The sequence below is a fragment of the Hyperolius riggenbachi genome, chromosome 6 (assembly GCF_040937935.1).
Source record: "Hyperolius riggenbachi isolate aHypRig1 chromosome 6, aHypRig1.pri, whole genome shotgun sequence".
In the NCBI taxonomy this organism is placed as follows: Eukaryota; Metazoa; Chordata; class Amphibia; order Anura; family Hyperoliidae; genus Hyperolius; species Hyperolius riggenbachi.
This window is the reverse complement of record NC_090651.1, coordinates 209,543,408-209,563,472: the sequence shown is the minus strand read 5'-3', so window position 1 is coordinate 209,563,472 and position 20,065 is coordinate 209,543,408. Positions and strand designations below refer to the sequence as shown.

Here is a 20,065-nt window from a genome sequence, read left to right as displayed (position 1 = left end):
GTACAGACGGACATAATGTCAGCCTACTTAGATATAAAATTCTAGAACAAGTTTTCCTCCTTAGGAGAAGAGGCGATCGGGCTAAAAAACTGCTATATAGAGAGGCATGGTGTATTAAAAACTGGACACCATGGAACCAAAGGGACTCAATAGAGAATTAGATGTTATTCCCCTTATTTAACTGAAATTAGTCTCATCTGCTATACCTCTATTCCCTTTGTTTTGTTTGAAATATTGTGTGTTTATATATGTTTGGTATTTTTACTTCTATTCTTATTTTTATTTTTTTGTTATTAACCACTTTACCCCCAGCGGTACGAATTTCTCCGCCCCTTTTTTCCCTCCTAAAAAACCAGGGACGGAGAAATGTAAACAAACACTCTGTGGCCATCTTGTGGCCAAATAGTAAACTACACCCTAAAAGCATTTTACATATACAAACATTACATTTACACAATAAATTAACTCATTACCTCCCACACTCCCCAATTTTTATTTTTTTTTTGTAATTAAAAAAAAAAAAAATACAATAAAAAAAAAACATAAATAGTTACCTTAGGGACTGAACTTTTTAAATATTTATGTCAAGAGGGTATAACACTGTTACTTTATAAACTGCGGGCTTGTAATTAGGAATGGATGCAAAACTGAAAAAAATGCACCTTTATTTCCAAATAAAATATTGTCGCCAAACATTGTGATAGGGACATAATTTAAATGGTTTTATAACCGGTACAAATGGGTTAATACATTTCATGGGTTTTAATTACAGTAGCATGCTTTATTTAAAAACTATAATGGCCGAAAACTGAAAAATAATTTTTTCCCACATTTTTTCCTATTTCCCCATTAAAACACATTTAGAATAAAATAATTCTTGGCATAATGTCCCACCTAAAGAAAGCCTAATTGGTGGCAAAAAAAAACAAGATATAGTTCATTTCATTGGGATAAGTAATAATAAAGTTATAGATGAATGAATGGAAGGAGCGCTGAAAGGTGAAAATTGCTCTGGTGGTCAGGGGGTAAAACCCCTCAGTGGTGAAGTGGTTAATATTAATTTGTTTGTTTATTTTTATTATTATTTAGTACTTTATAGCACCGACATCTTACGCAGCGCTGTACAGAGTATATATTGTACTGTCACCTAACTGTCCCACAGAGGGGCTTGTCACATGCCCTCTAGTGGCCGGACCGCACAATGCCTTCCAATCAGTTTCAGCACACAGACCATGCAATCTGTGGTCGCAATTGGTGCACAGAAACCGCTGGAATTTTGGCAGCAGACACACCAGTGTTTCTTTGTATTCTTATTTATCTTTCAGGGGGATGAGTATTCAATATATAATGCCATACAGTCTCAGTGTTCTTCCCTAAATAATGTGGTTACAAAGAGATACGAGTTGCGTCTGTCTACTATGCAATCACATATCTATTGTATTAGGCTTGCTGGCGGAGAAATAGCTCCCATTGTCCCAGCAGTGAACGGAGGTGGGGTACTTCTGCATACATCCGCATGGTCATGCGGTGGGTGGTGTCCCCACAGGCCCTCTCATTGAATGCACAGCGAGTAGGTGTGAGAGCGGTGAGTTTCACCGCCTCGACCTGTTACACCGCACTGCGGTTTCCCATTAGGACTATCATAGACAGTTGTGGGTGGTGCAGTAGAGAGTTCCTGTGCACATGCGATGGGCAGCTGGGGCTTCGTCTTCCACTTACATGATGTGTGTTGGGGAGGGAGGGTCTCCTGGGTATAGCGACCAATAGACAATAGGCCTTGCAGTTCCCCATCAGGTCTGGTGATTCACAGACTTGCGCTATTGGTCAGATGATTTTTCAGCCAGGATTGGTGTATTGCCTACCATGAGAGTATATAAATGTGTGTGTTGTTGTGACGCAAATATTTAGTCTGTACTTTGCATAGCTTGATAAAGGAGCAGGACGCTCCGAAACGTTGCTTCATTGGCTGCACCTGACTTTTTGAAAATAAAGAGCAGATAAATACAAATGGTGCCGGTCCTTCCCTTTACACATAAGATAAGGTTTGTGAATAACTGGGTTTAGTTGTCAACAGGAGCAAGAAGTGAATGAATCTCCTCAGCATTAACCCTGTAACCATAAAAACTGACAAAGGTTATAATGTAATTCTGCACAGTAATAGAAATAGTTTTTGTTACTTTTTAGGCTGACATTATAGATTTTCACTCACTTTCTCTTGTGCTACCTACAAAGCGGAGTAAGGGTAACTTATCTAATAGGGTACATAAAACAAAATGAGCTATATAGGGGCTCTAATCTTTCCAACATTTCAAACAAAACTTATGGTTGGAGTTTTACTTTAATTTGTACACTAGGAGTAAAGCAGTTGGCACAATTTTTTTTTTTTTTTTTCTTAAAGGTACACTCCCATCATGGCACGGGATTTACGAGTCTCCAAGGACCAGGATATGGATGTTAAAATTACCCCCCGAGAGCACAAAAAGTTACCCAAGCAGGCTCGTGAACACCCACCTTTGACATTAGACCGCTCCCAACTCTTAGCTGAGCACAAAAAGCCCCGCCAGAGGTATATGGAGAAAGATGGCAAGTGTAATGTTCACCATGGCAACGTCAAGGAGACTTACCGCTATTTCAGTGACCTTTTCACCACTTTAGTTGATCTTAAGTGGCACTTTAGTTTGTTTATTTTTACTCTTGTATACACAGTCACATGGCTTTTTTTTGGACTTATTTGGTGGTTTATAGCTTACGTTAGAGGAGACCTGGAGCACTTAGGGGACAAAAACTGGGTTCCTTGTGTGGAGAATCTCAATGGCTTTGTATCTGCTTTTCTCTTTTCCATTGAAACAGAAACCACTATTGGCTATGGCTACAGAGTTATCACAGAGAAGTGTCCAGAAGGTATTGTTCTCCTGCTGATTCAAGCAATACTGGGCTCTATTGTTAATGCTCTAATGGTTGGATGCATGTTTGTAAAAATTAGCCAGCCAAAGAAGCGAGCAGAAACCCTTATGTTCTCCAACAATGCTGTAATTTCCTTACGAGATGGAAAACTGTGTCTCATGTTTAGAGTAGGAGACCTCCGCAGTTCTCATATTGTTGAGGCCTCAATTCGAGCCAAGCTCATTAAATCCAAACAGACAAAAGAAGGCGAGTTCATCCCACTCAATCAGACAGATATAAATGTTGGTTTTGATACTGGAGATGACCGACTGTTCCTGGTCTCACCGCTAATTATTTCTCATGAAATCAATGAGAAGAGTCCGTTTTGGGAGATGTCCCGTACACAGCTTGAAGTAGAGGACTTTGAGATTGTGGTCATCCTGGAAGGCATGGTGGAAGCTACAGGTAAGTCCTTTTACCACTTTAGTTTTTTTTTTTAAATGTTAGTCTAAAAAAATATATTTCATTTTTGGAGACCTCCAGGCTTGTACAATTTGTGTGGCTGTTAGAGTAGGATATACATCTCCAAACTGTCCTATTAACTGATTTTTTTTTTCTATGACAAAGTTAGCAGCAGTAAGGTCTGGAATGCACTAGAGCATTGTTTGGAGACTTTAGGCCCCATTCACACTTGCAAAACGCTAGGGCTTTTTCTAGCATTTTGCTCTGGTGATTTTTGGCGATTAACGCAAAAAAAAATCACCATTCACACTTGGCGCTTTTTTCGCGATTGCGATTAGCGCTTCTATAGCACTAAACGCGTTCGCCGGGAAATCGCCTGAAAATGGTGCAGGATACAAATGTGCATTTGGCGATTTGCGTTACTCACCAGCGATTAACGCAAATCGCTCAAGTGAGAATGGGCCCATAGGGTATTATGGCACTAGCGCTTTAAAAAACGCTATTACTTGAGCGTTTTGCTGAAATTGCTGTTAAAACGCTCCAATGTGAACGGGCCCTTAGGGAGCACTTTCAGTCGCTAGCGATTTCCCTAAAGCTCTACCAATGTAAATGGATGGGACAGACGACAGAATCCAATAGAGCAATTGCGATTAAGGAAATCGCAATCGCAGGAAATGCAGCAATTGGGAGCATTTCCATTCTAATGAATTGTATAGGACCAGGGAAATTGCTCCCAAAATCACTTGCAAAACGCTATCACAAACCGCTAGCGATTGCGATATTGCTTTGCGCTTTCTAGTGGGTTCCAGGCCTAAGACTTCTTGCCATGCAACAGGAAAATCCCTTGTCTAGGTGGGGGCAGAGACAATCACTGCTCTTTTAATGCCAAACTATTGTACCGGACTCTTCTAATATTTTAAAGGGAACCAGACGAAGCACCCTCATGTATTTGACCATATATATCAATGGGAACATGACAGTAAACACCTACTCTGCTCTTTGTTTTATTCTTCTCTGCTAAATCTGCCTGTTAACAGCTGTGATAAGAATCCCTGACTGAGCATTCATTCTAGCTTTGCCTGGAATGATTACAGCTGAGTCATTATAGCAGAGCCACAAGGGGGCAGGCTTGGGCTTGAAAAGACATTACAGAAGACAGCATTCAGTCTAGCTTTGCCACAGAATGATTATAGCGGAGTCTGTCTTCTGTAATGTCTTTTCAAGCCCAAGCCTGCCCCCTTGTGGCTCTGCTATAATGACTCAGCTGTAATCATTCCAGGCAAAGCTAGACTGAATGCTCAGTCAGGGATTCTTATCACAGCTGATAACAGGCAGATTTAGCAAAGAAGATTGAAACAACAGAGTAGGTGTTTACTGACATGTTCCCACTGATTTATATGGTAAAATACACGAGGGTGCTTAGTCTCCGGTTCCCTTTAAGTGTTTTGCATGTACTGTACATTAATAGATGATAGCCCTATACTCATGTAACTATTTGCATGGGTTCAATGCTGCAGAATTTGCATGGGTTCATTGCTGCTACAGAATGTGGGTGTGATAATGGGTGGGGCCAAATATACATGACCTTAGCAGTGGTGTAAAAGGTCTGCCAGGGAAGTTTGAGCTCTGCCATAGAGTTTCCCCCCAAAATACATATAATCTGTTAGCATTTCATCAAAAATACATGTAATTAGGAAGAGGTTCCTCCAAAATACAGATATGGCAATGGTTCCCCCAAAATAGACATAATCTGGCAGCAGTGGTTACCCCAACATACATATAATCTGGCAGCTGTTCCCCAAAATACACTTAATCTGGCAGCAGCGGGTTCCCCAAAAATACAGTTAATCTGGCAGAAGTTCCCCCAAACTAGGTGCCCCCAGTATAGGTAACCAGGTCTTTAGGTGTCCCCAGAATAGGTAACCAGGTGTATACAGTATGTGTCCCCAGTATATGTAGCCAGGGGTATATGTCCCCATTATATGTAGCCAGGTGTATATGCAGCCAGAGGTATATGTCCCCCAGTATATGTAGCCAGGGGTATATGGCCCAATATATGTAGCCAGGGGTATATGTCCCATTATATGTAGCCAGGGGTATATGTCCCATTATATGTAGCCAGGGGTATATGTCCCCAGTATATGTAGCCAGGGGTATATGTCCCCAGTATATGTAGCCAGGGGTATATGTCCCCAGTATATGTAGCCAGGGGTATATGTGCCCAGTATATGTAGCCAGGGGTATAGCTGTCCCCAGTATATGTAGCCAGGGGTATATGTCCCCATTATATGTAGCCAGGTGTATATGTAGCCAGGGGTATATGTCCCCCAGTATATGTAGCCAGGGGTATATGTCCCCCAGTATATGTAGCCAGGGGTATATGTCCCCCAGTATATGTAGCCAGGGGTATATGTGCCCAGTATATGTAGCCAGGGGTATATGTGCCCAGTATATGTAGCCAGGGGTATATGTGCCCAGTATATGTAGCCAGGGGTATATGTGCCCAGTATATGTAGCCAGGGGTATATGTGCCCAGTATAGGTAGCCAGGGGTATATGTCCACAGTATATGTAGCCAGGGGTATATGTGCCCAGTACAGGATCTTCTCAAAAAATTAGCATATTGTGATAAAGTTCATTATTTTCTGTAATGTACTGATAAACATTAGACGTTCATATATGTTAGATTCAAATACACACAACTGAAGTAGTTCAAGCCTTTTATTGTTTTAATATTGATGATTTTGACATACAGCTCATGAAAACCCAAATTTCCTATCTCAAAAAATTAGCATATTTCATCCGACAAATAAAAGAAATGTGTTTTAAAAAAAATAAAAGTCAACCTTCAAATAATTTTGTTCAGTTATGCACTCAATACTTGGTCGGGAATCCTTTTGCAGAAATGACTGCTTCAATGCGGCGTGGCATGGAGGCAATCAGCCTGTGGCACTGCTCAGGTGTTATGGAGGCCCAGGGTGCTTCGATAGCGGCCTTAAGCTCATCCAGAGTGTTGGGTCTTGCGTCTCTCAACTTTCTCTTCACAATATTCCACAGATTCTCTATGGGGTTCAGGTCAGGAGAGTTGGCAGGCCAATTGAGCACAATAATACCATGGTCAGTAAACCATTTACCAGTGGTTTTGGCACTGTGAGCAGGTGCCAGGTCGTGCTGAAAAATGAAATCTTCATCTCCATAAAGCTTTTCAGCAGATGGAAGCATGAACCCACTTTTGAACCAGAAACAGCGGCAGAAGCGCCTCACCTGGGCTACAGAGAAGCAGCACTGGACTGTTGCTCAGTGGTCCAAAGTACTTTTTTCGGATGAAAGCTACTTTTGCATGTCATTCGGAAATCAAGGTGCCAGATTCTAGAGGAAGACTGGGGAGAGGGAAATGCCAAAATCCCTGAAGTCCAGTGTCAAATACCCGCAGTCAGTGATGGTCTGGGGTGCGTCAGCTGCTGGTGTTGGTCCACTGTGTTTTATCAAAGGCAGGGTCAATACAGCTAGCTATCAGGAGATTTTGGAGCACTTCATGCTTCCATCTGCTGAAAAGCTTTATGAAGATGATTTCATTTTTCAGCACGACCTGGCACCTGCTCACAGTGCCAAAACCACTGGTAAATGGTTTACTGACCATGGTATTACTGTGCTCAATTGGCCTGCCAACTCTCCTGACCTGAACCCCATAGAGAATTTGTGGGATATTGTGAAGAGAAAGTTGAGAGACGCAAGACCCAACACTCTGGATAAGCTTAAAGAGACTCAGAAGCGAGAATAAATCTCGCTTCAGAGCTCATACTTAGCAGGGGCATGTGTGCCCCTGCTAAACCGCTGCTATTGTGCCGCTAAATGTGGGTCCCTTCACCCCCAAACCCACCCCTCCAAGACTTGGTCGTAGTCTTGGTCATAAATCTTCCCTTCCTGGAGGCAGGGCTAACGGCTGCAGCCCTGCCTCCAGTCGCGTCTATCAGACGCGCATCGCCGCCTCTCCCCCGCCCCTCTCAGTGAAGGAAGACTGAGAGGGGCGGGGGAGAGGCGGAGATACGCATCTGACAGATGCGCGTGGGGCAGGGCTGAGGCGGTTAGCCCTGCCCCACTGCGGAAGCGCTCCCCCGCTTTACGGAGGGGATTTGGGGGTGAAGGGACCCCCGTTAAGCTGCGGGATAGCGGCAGTTTAGCAGGGGCACACATGCCCCGGATATCTATGAGGTCTGAAGCGAGATTTATTCTCGCTTCAGACTCTCTTTAAGGCCGCTATCGAAGCATCCTGGGCCTCCATAACACCTGAGCAGTGCCACAGGCTGATTGCCTCCATGCCACACCGCATTGAAGCAGTCATTTCTGCAAAAGGATTCCCGACCAAGTATTAAGTGCATAACTGAACATAATTATGTGAAGGTTGACTTTTTTTGTTTTAAAAACAATTTTCTTTTATTGGTCGGATGAAATATGCTAATTTTTTGAGATAGGAAATTTGGGTTTTCATGAGCTGTATGCCAAAATCATCAATATTAAAACAATAAAAGGCTTGAACTACTTCAGTTGTGTGTATTTGAATCTAAAATATATGAAAGTCTAATGTTTATAAGTACATTACAGAAAATAATGAACTTTATCATAATATGCTAATTTTTTGAGAAGATTCTGTATATGTAGCCAGGGGTATATATGCCCAGTATATGTAGCCAGGTGTATAGCTTTCCCCAGTATATGTAGCCAGGGGTATATGTCCCAGTATATGTAGCCAGGGGTATATGTCCCAGTATATGTAGCCAGGGGTATATGTCCCAGTATATATAGCCAGGGGTATATGTCCTCAGTATATGTAGCCAGGGGTATATGTCCCAATATATGTAGCCAAGGGTATATGTCCCAGTATATGTAGCCAGGGGTATATGTCCCAGTATATGTAGCCAGGGGTATATGTCCCAGTATATGTAGCCAGGGGTACATGTCCCAGTATATGTAGCCAGGGGTATATGTCCCCAGTATATGTAGCCAGGGGTATATGTCCCCAGTATACGGATCCAGGGGTATATGTCCCAGTATATGTAGCCAGGGGTATATTTCCTCAGTATATGTAGCCAGGGGTATATTACATAGTTACATAGTTACATAGTTACTTTGGTTGAAAAAAGACATACGTCCATCGAGTTCAACCAGTACAAAGTACAACTCCAGCCTGCTCCCTCACATATCCGTGTTGATCCAGAGGAAGGCGAAAAAACCCTTACAAGGTAAAAATTCCTTCCCGACTCCAGATGGCAATCAGATAAAATCCCTGGATCAACATCATTGGCATTACCTAGTAATTGTAGCCATGGATGTCATTCAACGCAAGGAAAGCATCTAAGCCCCCTTTAAATGCAGGTATAGAGTTTGCCATAACGACTTCCTGTGGCAATGCATTCCACATCTTAATCACTCTTACTGTAAAGAACCCTTTCCTAAATAAATGGCTAAAACGTTTTTCCTCCATGCGCAGATCATGTCCTCTAGTCCTTTGAGAAGGCCTAGGGACAAAAAGCTCATCCGCCAAGCTATTATATTGCCCTCTGATGTATTTATACATGTTAATTAGATCTCCTCTAAGGCGTCTTTTCTCTAGACTAAATAAACCCAGTTTATCTAACCTTTCTTGGTAAGTGAGACCTTCCATCCCACGTATCAATTTTGTTGCTCGTCTCTGCACCTGCTCTAGAACTGCAATATCTTTTTTGTAATGTGGTGCCCAGAACTGAATTCCATATTCCAGATGTGGCCTTACTAGAGAGTTAAACAGGGGCAATATTATGCTAGCATCTCGAGTTTTTATTTCCCTTTTAATGCATCCCAAAATTTTGTTAGCTTTAGCTGCAGCGGCTTGGCATTGAGTACGATTATTTAACTTGTTGTCGATGAGTACTCCTAAGTCCTTCTCCAAGTTTGATGTCCCCAACTGTATCCCATTTATTTTGTATGGTGTTAGACCATTGGTACGACCAAAATGCATGACTTTACATTTGTCAACATTGAATTTCATCTGCCATGTATGTGCCCATATAGCCATCCTATCCAGATCCTGTTGCAATATAACACTATCTTCCTTAGAGTTGATGATTCTGCACAATTTTGTATCATCTGCAAAAATAGCAACATTGCTCACTACTGTATCCACTAGGTCATTAATAAATAAATTGAAGAGCACTGGACCCAGTACAGACCCCTGTGGGACCCCACTGCTAACAGTCTCCCATTTTGAGTATGATCCATTGACCACAACTCTTTGTTTTCTGTCCATTAGCCAGTTCCCTATCCAAGCACACAGACTCTTCCCCAGTCCTTGCATCCTCATCTTTTGCACCAGACTTTTGTGGGGAACAGTGTCGAAGGCCTTAGCAAAGTCTAAGTATATCACATCTACAGCATTCCCAATATCCATATTAGCATTCACTACCTCATAAAAGCTGAGCATGTTAGTCAAACAGGACCTGTCTTTAGTAAACCCATGTTGATGCTGAGAAATAAGATTATTTTCTACTATGAAGTCATGTATAGTATCTCTTAGTAACCCCTCAAATAGTTTGCATACAACTGATGTTAAGCTTACAGGTCTATAATTTCCTGGATCTGATTTTTTGCCCTTCTTAAATAATGGGAAAACGTGGGCTGTACGCCAATCCACTGGGACTCTGCCAGTTGCAAGAGAGTCACAAAAGATAAGATAAAGGGGTTTATCTATAACTGAACTTAATTCCCTTAGGACCCGAGGATGCATGCCATCCGGGCCAGGTGCCTTGTCTATTTTTAATTTATTTAGTCTTGCCTTTACTTCTTCCTGCGTTAAGTATTTAATATTACAGTTAGAAGATTGAGACTCTTCCGCCTCTGTAATTTGCAACAGTGCTGTTTCCTTTGTAAAGACAGAAGCAAAGAAAGCATTTAATAACTCTGCCTTACCTTGGTCATCCACCATTGAGTTTCCACCTTCATCCTTTAGGAGTCCTATACAGTCAACCTTTCTTTTTTTAGAGTTGATGTACTTGTAAAACTTTTTTGGGTTAGATTTGATATCCCTAGCGATTTGATTTTCAGCTTCGATCTTTGCTAGCCTAATTTCTTTTTTACAATTTTTATTGCACTCCTTGTAATTGCTGAGTGCAGCCTCGGACCCCTCCTGTTTTAGGACCTTATAGGCATTCTTTTTCCTCTTCATTTTATCTCTAACCTTTCTATTCATCCATAGAGGCCTTTTTTTATTCCTAGACATTTTGTTTCCATATGGGATATACATACTACAATATTGATTGAGAATACGTTTAAAAGCTTGCCATTTCCCTTCAGTGTCCTCCCCTTGTAGTACATTATCCCAGTTCACCAAACTTAGTGCCTGCCTAATTTGATTGAACTTTGCTTTTCTAAAATTCATAGTTTTAGTGGTCCCGCTGCCCCGTGGCCTATCAGTCACCAGATCAAACGTTATCATGTTGTGATCACTATTTCCCAAATGTTCTTGAACCTGCACATTTGATACATTATCTGGTCTATTCGAAATGATCAGATCCAGTAACGCATTCCCCCTAGTTGGTTCCGTTACCATTTGAGTCAAGTAATTGTCCTGTAGTGCTGCCAGAAATCTGCTGCTTTTACCAGAATGGGTAGCCTCAATACCCCAGTCAATGTCTGGAAAGTTGAAGTCGCCCATAACTATGACCTCATTTTTACTTGCCGCTTTTTCAATTTGCTGTAGTAATTGCAGTTCTGCAGCTTCATTAATATGAGGTGGTCTGTAGCATACCCCAATAAGCAATTGGCAACTTTTATTTCCACCATGAATATTTACCCAAACGGACTCCACATCTTCGCAATCTTCCTCCATCTCATCGTTGAGGACAGCTGTAAAAGAATTCTTAACAAAGAGACAAACCCCTCCACCTTTTTTCCCTGTTCTATCCCTCCTGAACACATTGTATCCTTTTAAATTGGCTATCCAGTCATGACTTTCATCCATCCATGTCTCGGTTATTCCCACAATGTCATAGCCTTTGTCATTCAGAATGAACTCTAGTTCATCTATTTTATTTGCAAGGCTCCGAGCATTGGTTATCATGCACTTTATATTTTTACCACCACATTTACCAATTTTGTTTACCTGAAATGGGCTACTTGAAGTTTTACCAACCTCCTTAATCTTTACACTGTCCCCACCCCCCTCTCCACCCCCCATAATGTTAGGCTCCCACTGTCTTTTTACCTTATCTTGTCTATATGTTGAGACTTTATCCTCCCGCCTCCCCCCAGATCCTAGTTTAAAATCTCCTCCAACCGTTTAGCCATCTTCTCCCCCAATGCAGCTGCACCCTCCCCATTAAGGTGCAGCCCGTCCCTGCTGTAGAACCTGTAGCCGACTGCAAAGTCTGCCCAGTTCTCCAGGAACCCAAACCCTTCCTTCCTACACCAATTTCTCAGCCACTTATTTAACTCCCTAAGCTCCCTCTGTTCCAATATATGTAGCCAAGGGTATATGTCCCAGCATATGTAGCCAGGGGTATATGTCCCAGTATATGTAGCCAGGGGTATATGTCCCAGTATATGTAGCCAGGGGTATATGTCCCAGTATATGTAGCCAGGGGTATAGCAATCCCCAGAATAGATAGCCAGGTGTGTCCCCCAGTGGGAGCGCAGAGAAGAGGGAGAGCGGTGGGCACTGCGGTGGGGAAGGGGGGACTCCCCCCCCCCCCCCCTTCCCTCACTTTGGGCCTCCCCCTCTCTCTTGCTTCCCCCTCCAGATATGAGCGGTGGGCGGGCGACAGGACACTCACCCTATTCCCGGCCGAGTATAGCGATCTGTGCTCCTCTACTCTGGTCTAGACTAGACCAGAGTAGCTGAGCACAGATCTTTCTATGCATCGCGAATAGGGTAAGTGTCCTGCCGCCCGCCCGCCGCTCATATCTGGAGGGGGGAGCAAGAGAGGGGGAGCCCCAAGGTGAGGGAAGGGGGGAGACGTCCCCCCTTCCCCGCTGTGCTCACTGCTGTCCCTCTTCTCTGCGCTCCCGCCTCCCGCTATAATTAAATAATATATATAATATATATTAAATAATATATATTTTAAAAAAAGGACTCCGGTCATGGCTGGGTCGCCCCTAGGGACCCAGCGCCCAAGGGAACATGACCTACCCCGCCCTCCCCTAGCTACGCCCCTGAGGCTTACTCGCTCTACTGTAATTTAAACCATGGGTCAAAAAAACCTGCAGTTATCAAACTTGGCTCAATATGCTAAGAATGTGTTTTTGGAGGAACACCTGGTTATGAAATGTATGTATATTAAAGAGACTCTGTAACAAAAATGTCATCCTGTTTTCTACCATCCTACAAGTTCCTAAACTTATTCTAATGTGCTCTGGCTTACTGCAGCACTTTCTACTATCACCGTCTCTGTAATAAATCAATGTATCTTTCCCCTGTCTGACTTGGCGCCCTGTGTCTGGAAGGCTGACAACTCTTCAGTGTGATCTGCTATGCACGCCCCACTCCAGGCCCCTCTATGCACACTCCCTTGTGTGTGTGTGTTATTTACAAAGCCAGCAGCGTCTCGGATCTCAGATATCAGTGAGAGAAGAGAGCTGGATAAAAATCCTCTGTTAGGCTGTGAAAGGAGCTGGCTGACACATACTGAGGAATTACACACACAGGCAGAGCTGTCTGCAGGAAGAAACAATCAGCCTCACAGCCTGTCACTATTCAGTGCATGAGAGCTGCAGGGGACAGAAGGTAAACACACAAATGATCTTTTGAGATTCAAAAGGAAGGCTGTATACAGCCTGCTTGTGTATGGATGTATTTTCTATGTGTGGACATACTGTACATCAACCTACTTCCTGTTTTGGTGGCTATTTTGTTTGTTTATAAACAAATTTTTTAAAACTGTTTTTGACTACTTTTAATGCGGCGAGGTGCGGCGAAATTGTGACAGAGGGGAATAGGAGATGTCCCCTAACGCACTGGTATGTTTACTTTTGTGCGATTTTAACAATACAGATTCTCTTTAAGTGCTACCAAGCAGATGCATGGTTTCAACCATAAGTGCTCATCCCTAGATATGCCTGCAGCCTGTTTGTGTCATTTTAAATTGCAGAGGAACCTATCCTTTGTTGCTGGGTACAATTTAGCATTTAAGAATGACGGAACAAACTGTTGTTCACTCTCTGCATTCATTTGGTATTGCAGCCAGACTACTGAAAAATGCAGTCTCATGAATGGTAACGCGGCTTAGGGGGGGATGCCTCTGAAATTATTCTCAAAATATTTTGTGAATGCTTTTTTGCAGTCTGGCTACCATACTAAATGACCTAGAAATCTTTAGTGAACAAACAAAACCGTGGTAAAAAAGTGCACATTTCTGTGTTATTTGACCCAAGCTGCAGCACTTATCTGTAAGATGGAGAGCAGGCTTGAGCTCTACAGCCTTTACTCATAACTCCCAACTGTCCCTCTTTTTCGGAGGGACTGTCCCTCTTTGGGAGCCCAGTCCCTCTGTCCCCATTTCCTCCTCATTTGTCCCTCTTTCAGGACATTGTCCCTCTTTTTATGTAAATATATGTACTTCTCTACTGAAAAAAGTGTTTAATTGCCTCTAAACTTTATTACCATTTTTAAATTGATATATTTCTAATTTTCAAATGTTAATATGAACGAAAATACACCAGGATAGAAAGGATCAGTGTGGTTTGAATTATAAAAAAACATATTTTTCTTATGAAATCTTTATTGAATGCGTGACTAGGGGTGTTCTGAGGGCATGATCAGGGGTGTGGCAGGGGCGTGGCTTAAGTGTCCCTCTTTCTCATCTCAAAAAGTTGGGAGGTATGCTTTAAAGGGGCACTACAGCGAAACATTATAAAATGTAAAATATGTGCAAACATATACAAATAAGAAGTAAACTTTTTCCAGAGTAAAATGAGCCATAAATGATGTTTCTCCTATGTTTCTGTCACTTACAGTAGGCAGTAGAAATCTGACAGAAGTGACACGTTTTGGACTAGTCCATCTCTTCATAGGGGATTCTCAGCAAGGCTTTTATTCTTTATAAAGATATTCCCTAAAAAGGATTAAAACAATGATGCTGGCCAGCTTCCCTGCTCGCGACACAGTTGTTTGGCAGTTGGACAGAGCAACTGCCATTCACTTAGTGCTTCTGAAAATAAATATTTCCCTGAGAATCCCCGATAAAGAGATGGACTAGTCCAAAACCTGTCACTTCTGTCAGATTTCTACAACCTACTGTAAGTGACCGCAACATAGGAGAAAAGTAATATATGGCTCATTTTACTCTGGAAAAAGTGTACTTCTTATTTGTGTATGTTTGCACATATTTTACATTTTATAATTTTTCACTGTAGTACCCCTTTAATGCTGCGAGTATAATGACTACTATGAGAAGACCATGGAAGAGGTGACTACAAATCTGGTGCCAGAATAGTCTGAGCTGTACAAAAAGAAAAGAGTAAGCATGTGTTTTACAGTTAGTGTACATTATTGCAATTGTTGATTACTATATGCTCACACATGTAGGCACATTTGTTTTTTTATTGACCGTTACTTTTTCTTTGTTTTTGCAGAAAACAGAGGGAAATTACATGAGTCTTTGCAGGATAGATTTAATAAAGTTGAAGGGTGGTCAGGTAGCCAAAAATACTCTATGTACAGTAGTACAGCATATCCATTCCTTGCGTCTAGTTAAAAATGGCGCCGGCAAAAAAATGGCGCCCCCCTTCTGCCCGATATATGTTTAAAACGATATTTATCGTTTTAAATGTTAAAATAGTGCAGACCTTTTGAACGAAATTTATCGTTTTAAAACTTTTTTTTTTTGTCCTGCCTGAACGATATTTATCGTTTTAACCCTTGCTTTGCTGCCGTTTGGAAAATATCTGCCCGCCGGCTTTAATGCTTAATAGCAAAGCCCCCTTAAAAGCTAAAAACACCAAATTTGCAGGGAATGTTAAGAAGAAAATTGTGAACAAGAGGAAAAAATTTTTTTTCAAAAAGACCTTATAGTTTTTGAGAAAATCGATTTTGAATATTCTTCTTCTGACCGTGGGAAAATTAAACGCCCGCCGACTTTAGCGGTTAATAGCAAAGCCCCTTTAAATGCCAGAAACACCAAATGTGTAGGGAATGTTAAGAAGAATAGTGGGAACACGAAGAAAAAAAATTGTTCAAAAAGACCTTTTAGTTTTTGAGAAAATCGATTTTAAATCTTCAAAGAGGAAATGTTTCTATTTAAATCGCGTACTGACATTTCCGTGGAAACTTTTTCCGCCGACTTTAGCAGTTAATAGCAAAGTCCCCTTAAATCCTAGCAACACCAAATTTGCAGGATATGTTAAAAAGATACTGGGAAACAATATTTAAAAAAAAATTGAAAAATTTTATTTATTTATTTTTTTTAAATTAAAATTTGTGGGTTATGTTCAGAGTGTGGGAATTTTTTTGAAAAAAATGACGTGGGGTCCCCCCTCCCGAGCCTCTGTAACCCCTTGTCTCCCATGCAGGCTGGGATAGCCAGAATGCGGAGCCCCGGCCAACTGGGGCTTCGCACCCTGAGCTATACCAGCCCGCATGGTCCATGGAATGGGGGGGCTTCGGGGGGGAGGGGCGGCCAAGCCTTCCCCTCCCCCCCGCAGCCCTTGTCCAATCCATGGACAAGGGGCTCTTCCCCACCTCCGGTGCCCCAGGAGGAGGTGGGGGCGACGACTCCCTGGGGGGGGGGGTTCATGGTGGCATCTGGGAGTCCCCTTTAAGAAGGGGACCCCCAGATGCCCACCCCCCCTCCCAGGAGAAATGAGTATAGGGCTACTTTGTACCCCTTACCCATTTCCACAAAGGGTTAAATGAAATAAAAACATAACAACGAGAAAAGTCCTTTAATGTTCTAAATTAACCAGAAATACTTACCTGTACCTTTAAGAAAAAAATCCCACGTCAATTAGGTCCCACGACAGTATCCTCTGTCTTGCGACCTTCTGTTACATCTTGATTGAAGATCTCCGCCGCCCCGACGCCACACACGCCGCCTCCGCCGCACTGCTCTTAGCTATACTTAGTATAGCTAAGAGCAAAAAGCATCTTTAAATTTTAGCTCCAATGGTCCCCATTGGTTCCTTAACAGACCAATGGGGATCAGGAGGATCCCCATTGGTCGATAAGGAACCAATGGGGAGCCTTGGAGCCAAAATTTAAAGATGCTTTTGTTCTCAGCTATACTTAGTATAGCTGAGAGTTGCGTCTATGCATCTATATAGACGCATTAGCGCTAGCTGCCGCTGCCCTCCCTGCCTCCCCCCACCTGTCACCCTCACCCATGCTGGCACCCATGGGTGCATTGGGTGCCAGCATGGGTGAGGGTGACAGGTGGGGGGAGGCAGGGAGGGCAGCGGCAGCTAGCACTAATGCGTCTATATAGACGCATAGACGCAACTCTCAGCTATACTTAGTATAGCTGAGAGCAGTGCGGCGGAGGCGGCGTATGTGGCGTCGGGGCGGCGGAGATCTTCAATCAAGATGTATCAGAAGATCGCAAGATGGAGGATACTGTCGTGGGACCTGATTGGCGTGGGATTTTTTTCTTAAAGGTACAGGAAAGTATTTGTGGTTAATTTAGAACATTAACCTCCTTAGCGGTAACCCCGTGTGTGACACGGGGTAAGCCGCCGGAGGGTGCCGCTCAGGCCCTGCTGGGCCGATTGAAATAATTTTTTTTTTTGCTGGACGCAGCTAGCACTTTGCTAGCTGCACCAGCAGCCTGATCGCCGCTATTCGTTGCAGCGCGCGCCCCCCCCCCCCCCAGACCCCGTGCGCTGCCTGGCCAATCAGTGCCAGGCAGCGCCGAGGGGTAGATCTGGAGTCCCAATGACGTCCCGACGTCGGTGACGTCATCCCGCCCCGTCGCCATGGCGACGGGGGAAGCCCTCCAGGAAATCCCGTTCTTTGAACGGGATTTCCTGATCGCCTATCGCCGGAGGCGATCGGCGGGGCTGGGGGGATGCCGTTGAGCAGCGGCTATCATGTAGCGAGCCCTAGGCTCGCTACATGATTTAAAAAAAATAAAATAAAAAAAAACTGCTGCGCTGCCCCCTGGCGGAATGTTTCATACCGCCAGGGGGGTTAAAGGACTTTTCTCGTGGTTGTGTTTTTATTTCATTTAACCCTTTGTGGAAATGGGTAAGGGGCACTTTGTACCTCTATACTCATTTCTCCTGGGAGGGGGTGGGCATCTGGGGGTCCCCTTCTTAAAGGGGACTCCCAGATGGCACCATGAACCCCTCCCCCCCTCCCCCCCAGGGAGTCGTCGCCCCCCGCCTCCACCTGGGGCAAGGGAGGCGGGGGAGAGACTCTTGTCCATGGATTGGACAAGGGGCTCCGGGAGGGGGAGGCTTGGCCACAATTGACCATGCGGGCTGGTATAGCTCAGGGTGCGAAGCCCCAGTCGGCCGGGGCTCCGCATTCTGGCTATCCCAGCCTGCATGGGGGACAAGGGGTTACAGAGGCTCGGGAGGGGGGACCCCACGTCGTTTTTTTTTTTTATTTGGTATCAATTTTTATTTTTTTAATGTTCTGAGTGTGGGAAATAAATTTAAAAAAAAGACGTGGGGTCCCCCCTCCCGAGCCTCTGTAACCCCTTGTCCCCCATGCAGGCTGGGATAGCCAGAATGCGGAGCCCCGGCCGACTGGGGCTTCGCACCCTGAGCTATACCAGCCCGCATGGTCCATGGTATGGGGGGGCTTCGGGGGGAGGGGCGGCCAAGCCTTCCCCTCCCCCCCGGAGCCCTTGTCCAATCCATGGATAAGGGGCTCTTCCCCACCTCCGGTGCCCCAGGAGGAGGTGGGGGCGACGACTCCCTGGGGGGGGGGGGGGGTTCATGGTGGCATCTGGGAGTCCCCTTTAAGAAGGGGACCCCCAGATGCCCACCCCCCTCCCAGGAGAAATGAGTATAGGGCTACTTTGTACCCCTTACCCATTTCAACAAAGGGTTAAATGAAATAAAAACACAACCACGAGAAAAGTATTTTAATAATCTTAATTAACCACAAATACTTACCTGTACCTTTAAAAAAATGTTCCCACCCCAATATATCCTCGGAAATGATCCAACGAATAACAATATCCTCTTATCTTGAGATCTTCAATTAACTTGATTGAAGATCTCCCACGCCAATTAGAATACTATACCTTACAATGCGTCCTGCGTAGGGACGCATAGCACGGCTCCCGCTGTCCTCCCCGCCTCCTCACCTGTCACCCTCACCTAGCCTGGCACCTGGTGCACCCATGGGTGCCACCCTAGGTAAGGGTGACAGGTGCAGGCAGACGGGGAGAGACAGCGGAGCTGGCAGCTATATGTCCGTACAGGACGCATCCTAAGGTATAGTAACCGGTTCTTTAGTAGCAGGTTCTTTTTGTATAGAATCAAATGAATCGTATTTTTGTATTGAATCAATTTTAAATATTGTTTCCCAGTATCTTTTTAACATATCCTGCAAATTTGGTGTTGCTAGGATTTAAGGGGACTTTGCTATTAACTTCTAAAGTCGGCGGAAAAAGTTTCCACGGAAATGTCAGTACGCGATTTAAATAGAAACATTTCCTCTTTGAAGATTTAAAATCGATTTTCTCAAAAACTATAAGGTCTTTTTGAACATTTTTTTTTCTTCGTGTTCCCACTATTCTTCTTAACATTCCCTACACATTTGGTGTTTCTGGCATTTAAAGGGGCTTTGCTATTAACCGCTAAAGTCGGCGGGAGTTTAATTTTCCCACGGTCAGAAGAAGAATATTCAAAATCGATTTTCTCAAAAACTATAAGGTCTTTTTGAAAAAAAATTTTTTCCTCTTGTTAACAATTTTCTTCTTAACATTCCCTGCAAATTTGGTGTTTTTAGCTTTTAAGGGGGCTTTGCTATTAAACATTAAAGCCGGCGGGCAGATATTTTCCAATACAAATATAAATATAAACGATAAATATCATTTTTAAAGCCGGCGCCATTTTTTAGCTGTCAAAAACGAAAAATAACTAGCGATAGTAGTTCTCTATGGGGCGCCGTTTTTTAAGTACGATAACTTGCGCCATTTTTAACGGACCCCCCATTCCTTGTATGAATAGATGCATTTCCTAATGAGTATGGCTCAAAACTGCCTGTAAATCACATGATACTTTCACTTTTTCTATAGAAGTTCTATTTTTTTTTTGTGTTTATATTATTTCATTGCTGAACATTTATTTTTTCTTTTTACAAGATGCCTAGTTTAAGTACAGCACACCACTTAGCTGGGGTAAAGGAAAGACATCAAGGAGTCAGCCAGTGTGGCTTTACTACCTGCAGTACCTCCAGCATTACCTTTGAAACTTCTCTTAGAATTTGTGGGGAAACACATCTCAGACTTTCTGACAGCCAGTACTGGAGCCCCTCAGGGCTGTGTACTCTCCTTATTGCTTATTCACTGTACACCAATGACTGAATCTCTCCACATACTTCTGTAAAGGTTCTAAAGTGTTCCTATGACACAACTGTAGTCGGCCTTATATGAAATGGGGAAGAGTCTGCATATAAGTATGCAAAGGAAAAGCTTTCTTCCTGGTGTAGCAGCAACAACTTATTTGATGTTCTTAAATTCATGGAGATGACAATAGATTTCAGCAGAACTCAACCTGATCGCCTACACTTAGTGATAAATGTA

At 43.3% G+C, this 20,065-nt stretch overlaps 1 protein-coding gene across 2 annotated transcripts in view; it reads left to right on the top strand.

Annotated features, from left to right (window-relative positions):
• Positions 1–2,408: 2,408 nt before the first annotated feature.
• Positions 2,409–20,065, top strand: part of KCNJ5 (potassium inwardly rectifying channel subfamily J member 5) — a 52,668-nt gene continuing 35,011 nt past the window's right edge. The window contains exon 1 of one of the 2 annotated variants that reach the window (XM_068242720.1): positions 2,409–3,348. In XM_068242720.1, coding sequence (XP_068098821.1) covers positions 2,412–3,348 — 937 coding nt within the window. In that variant the 5' untranslated portion in view covers positions 2,409–2,411. The remainder of the gene's footprint in view (positions 3,349–20,065) is intronic. The other variant, XM_068242719.1, reaches the window with a different exon arrangement.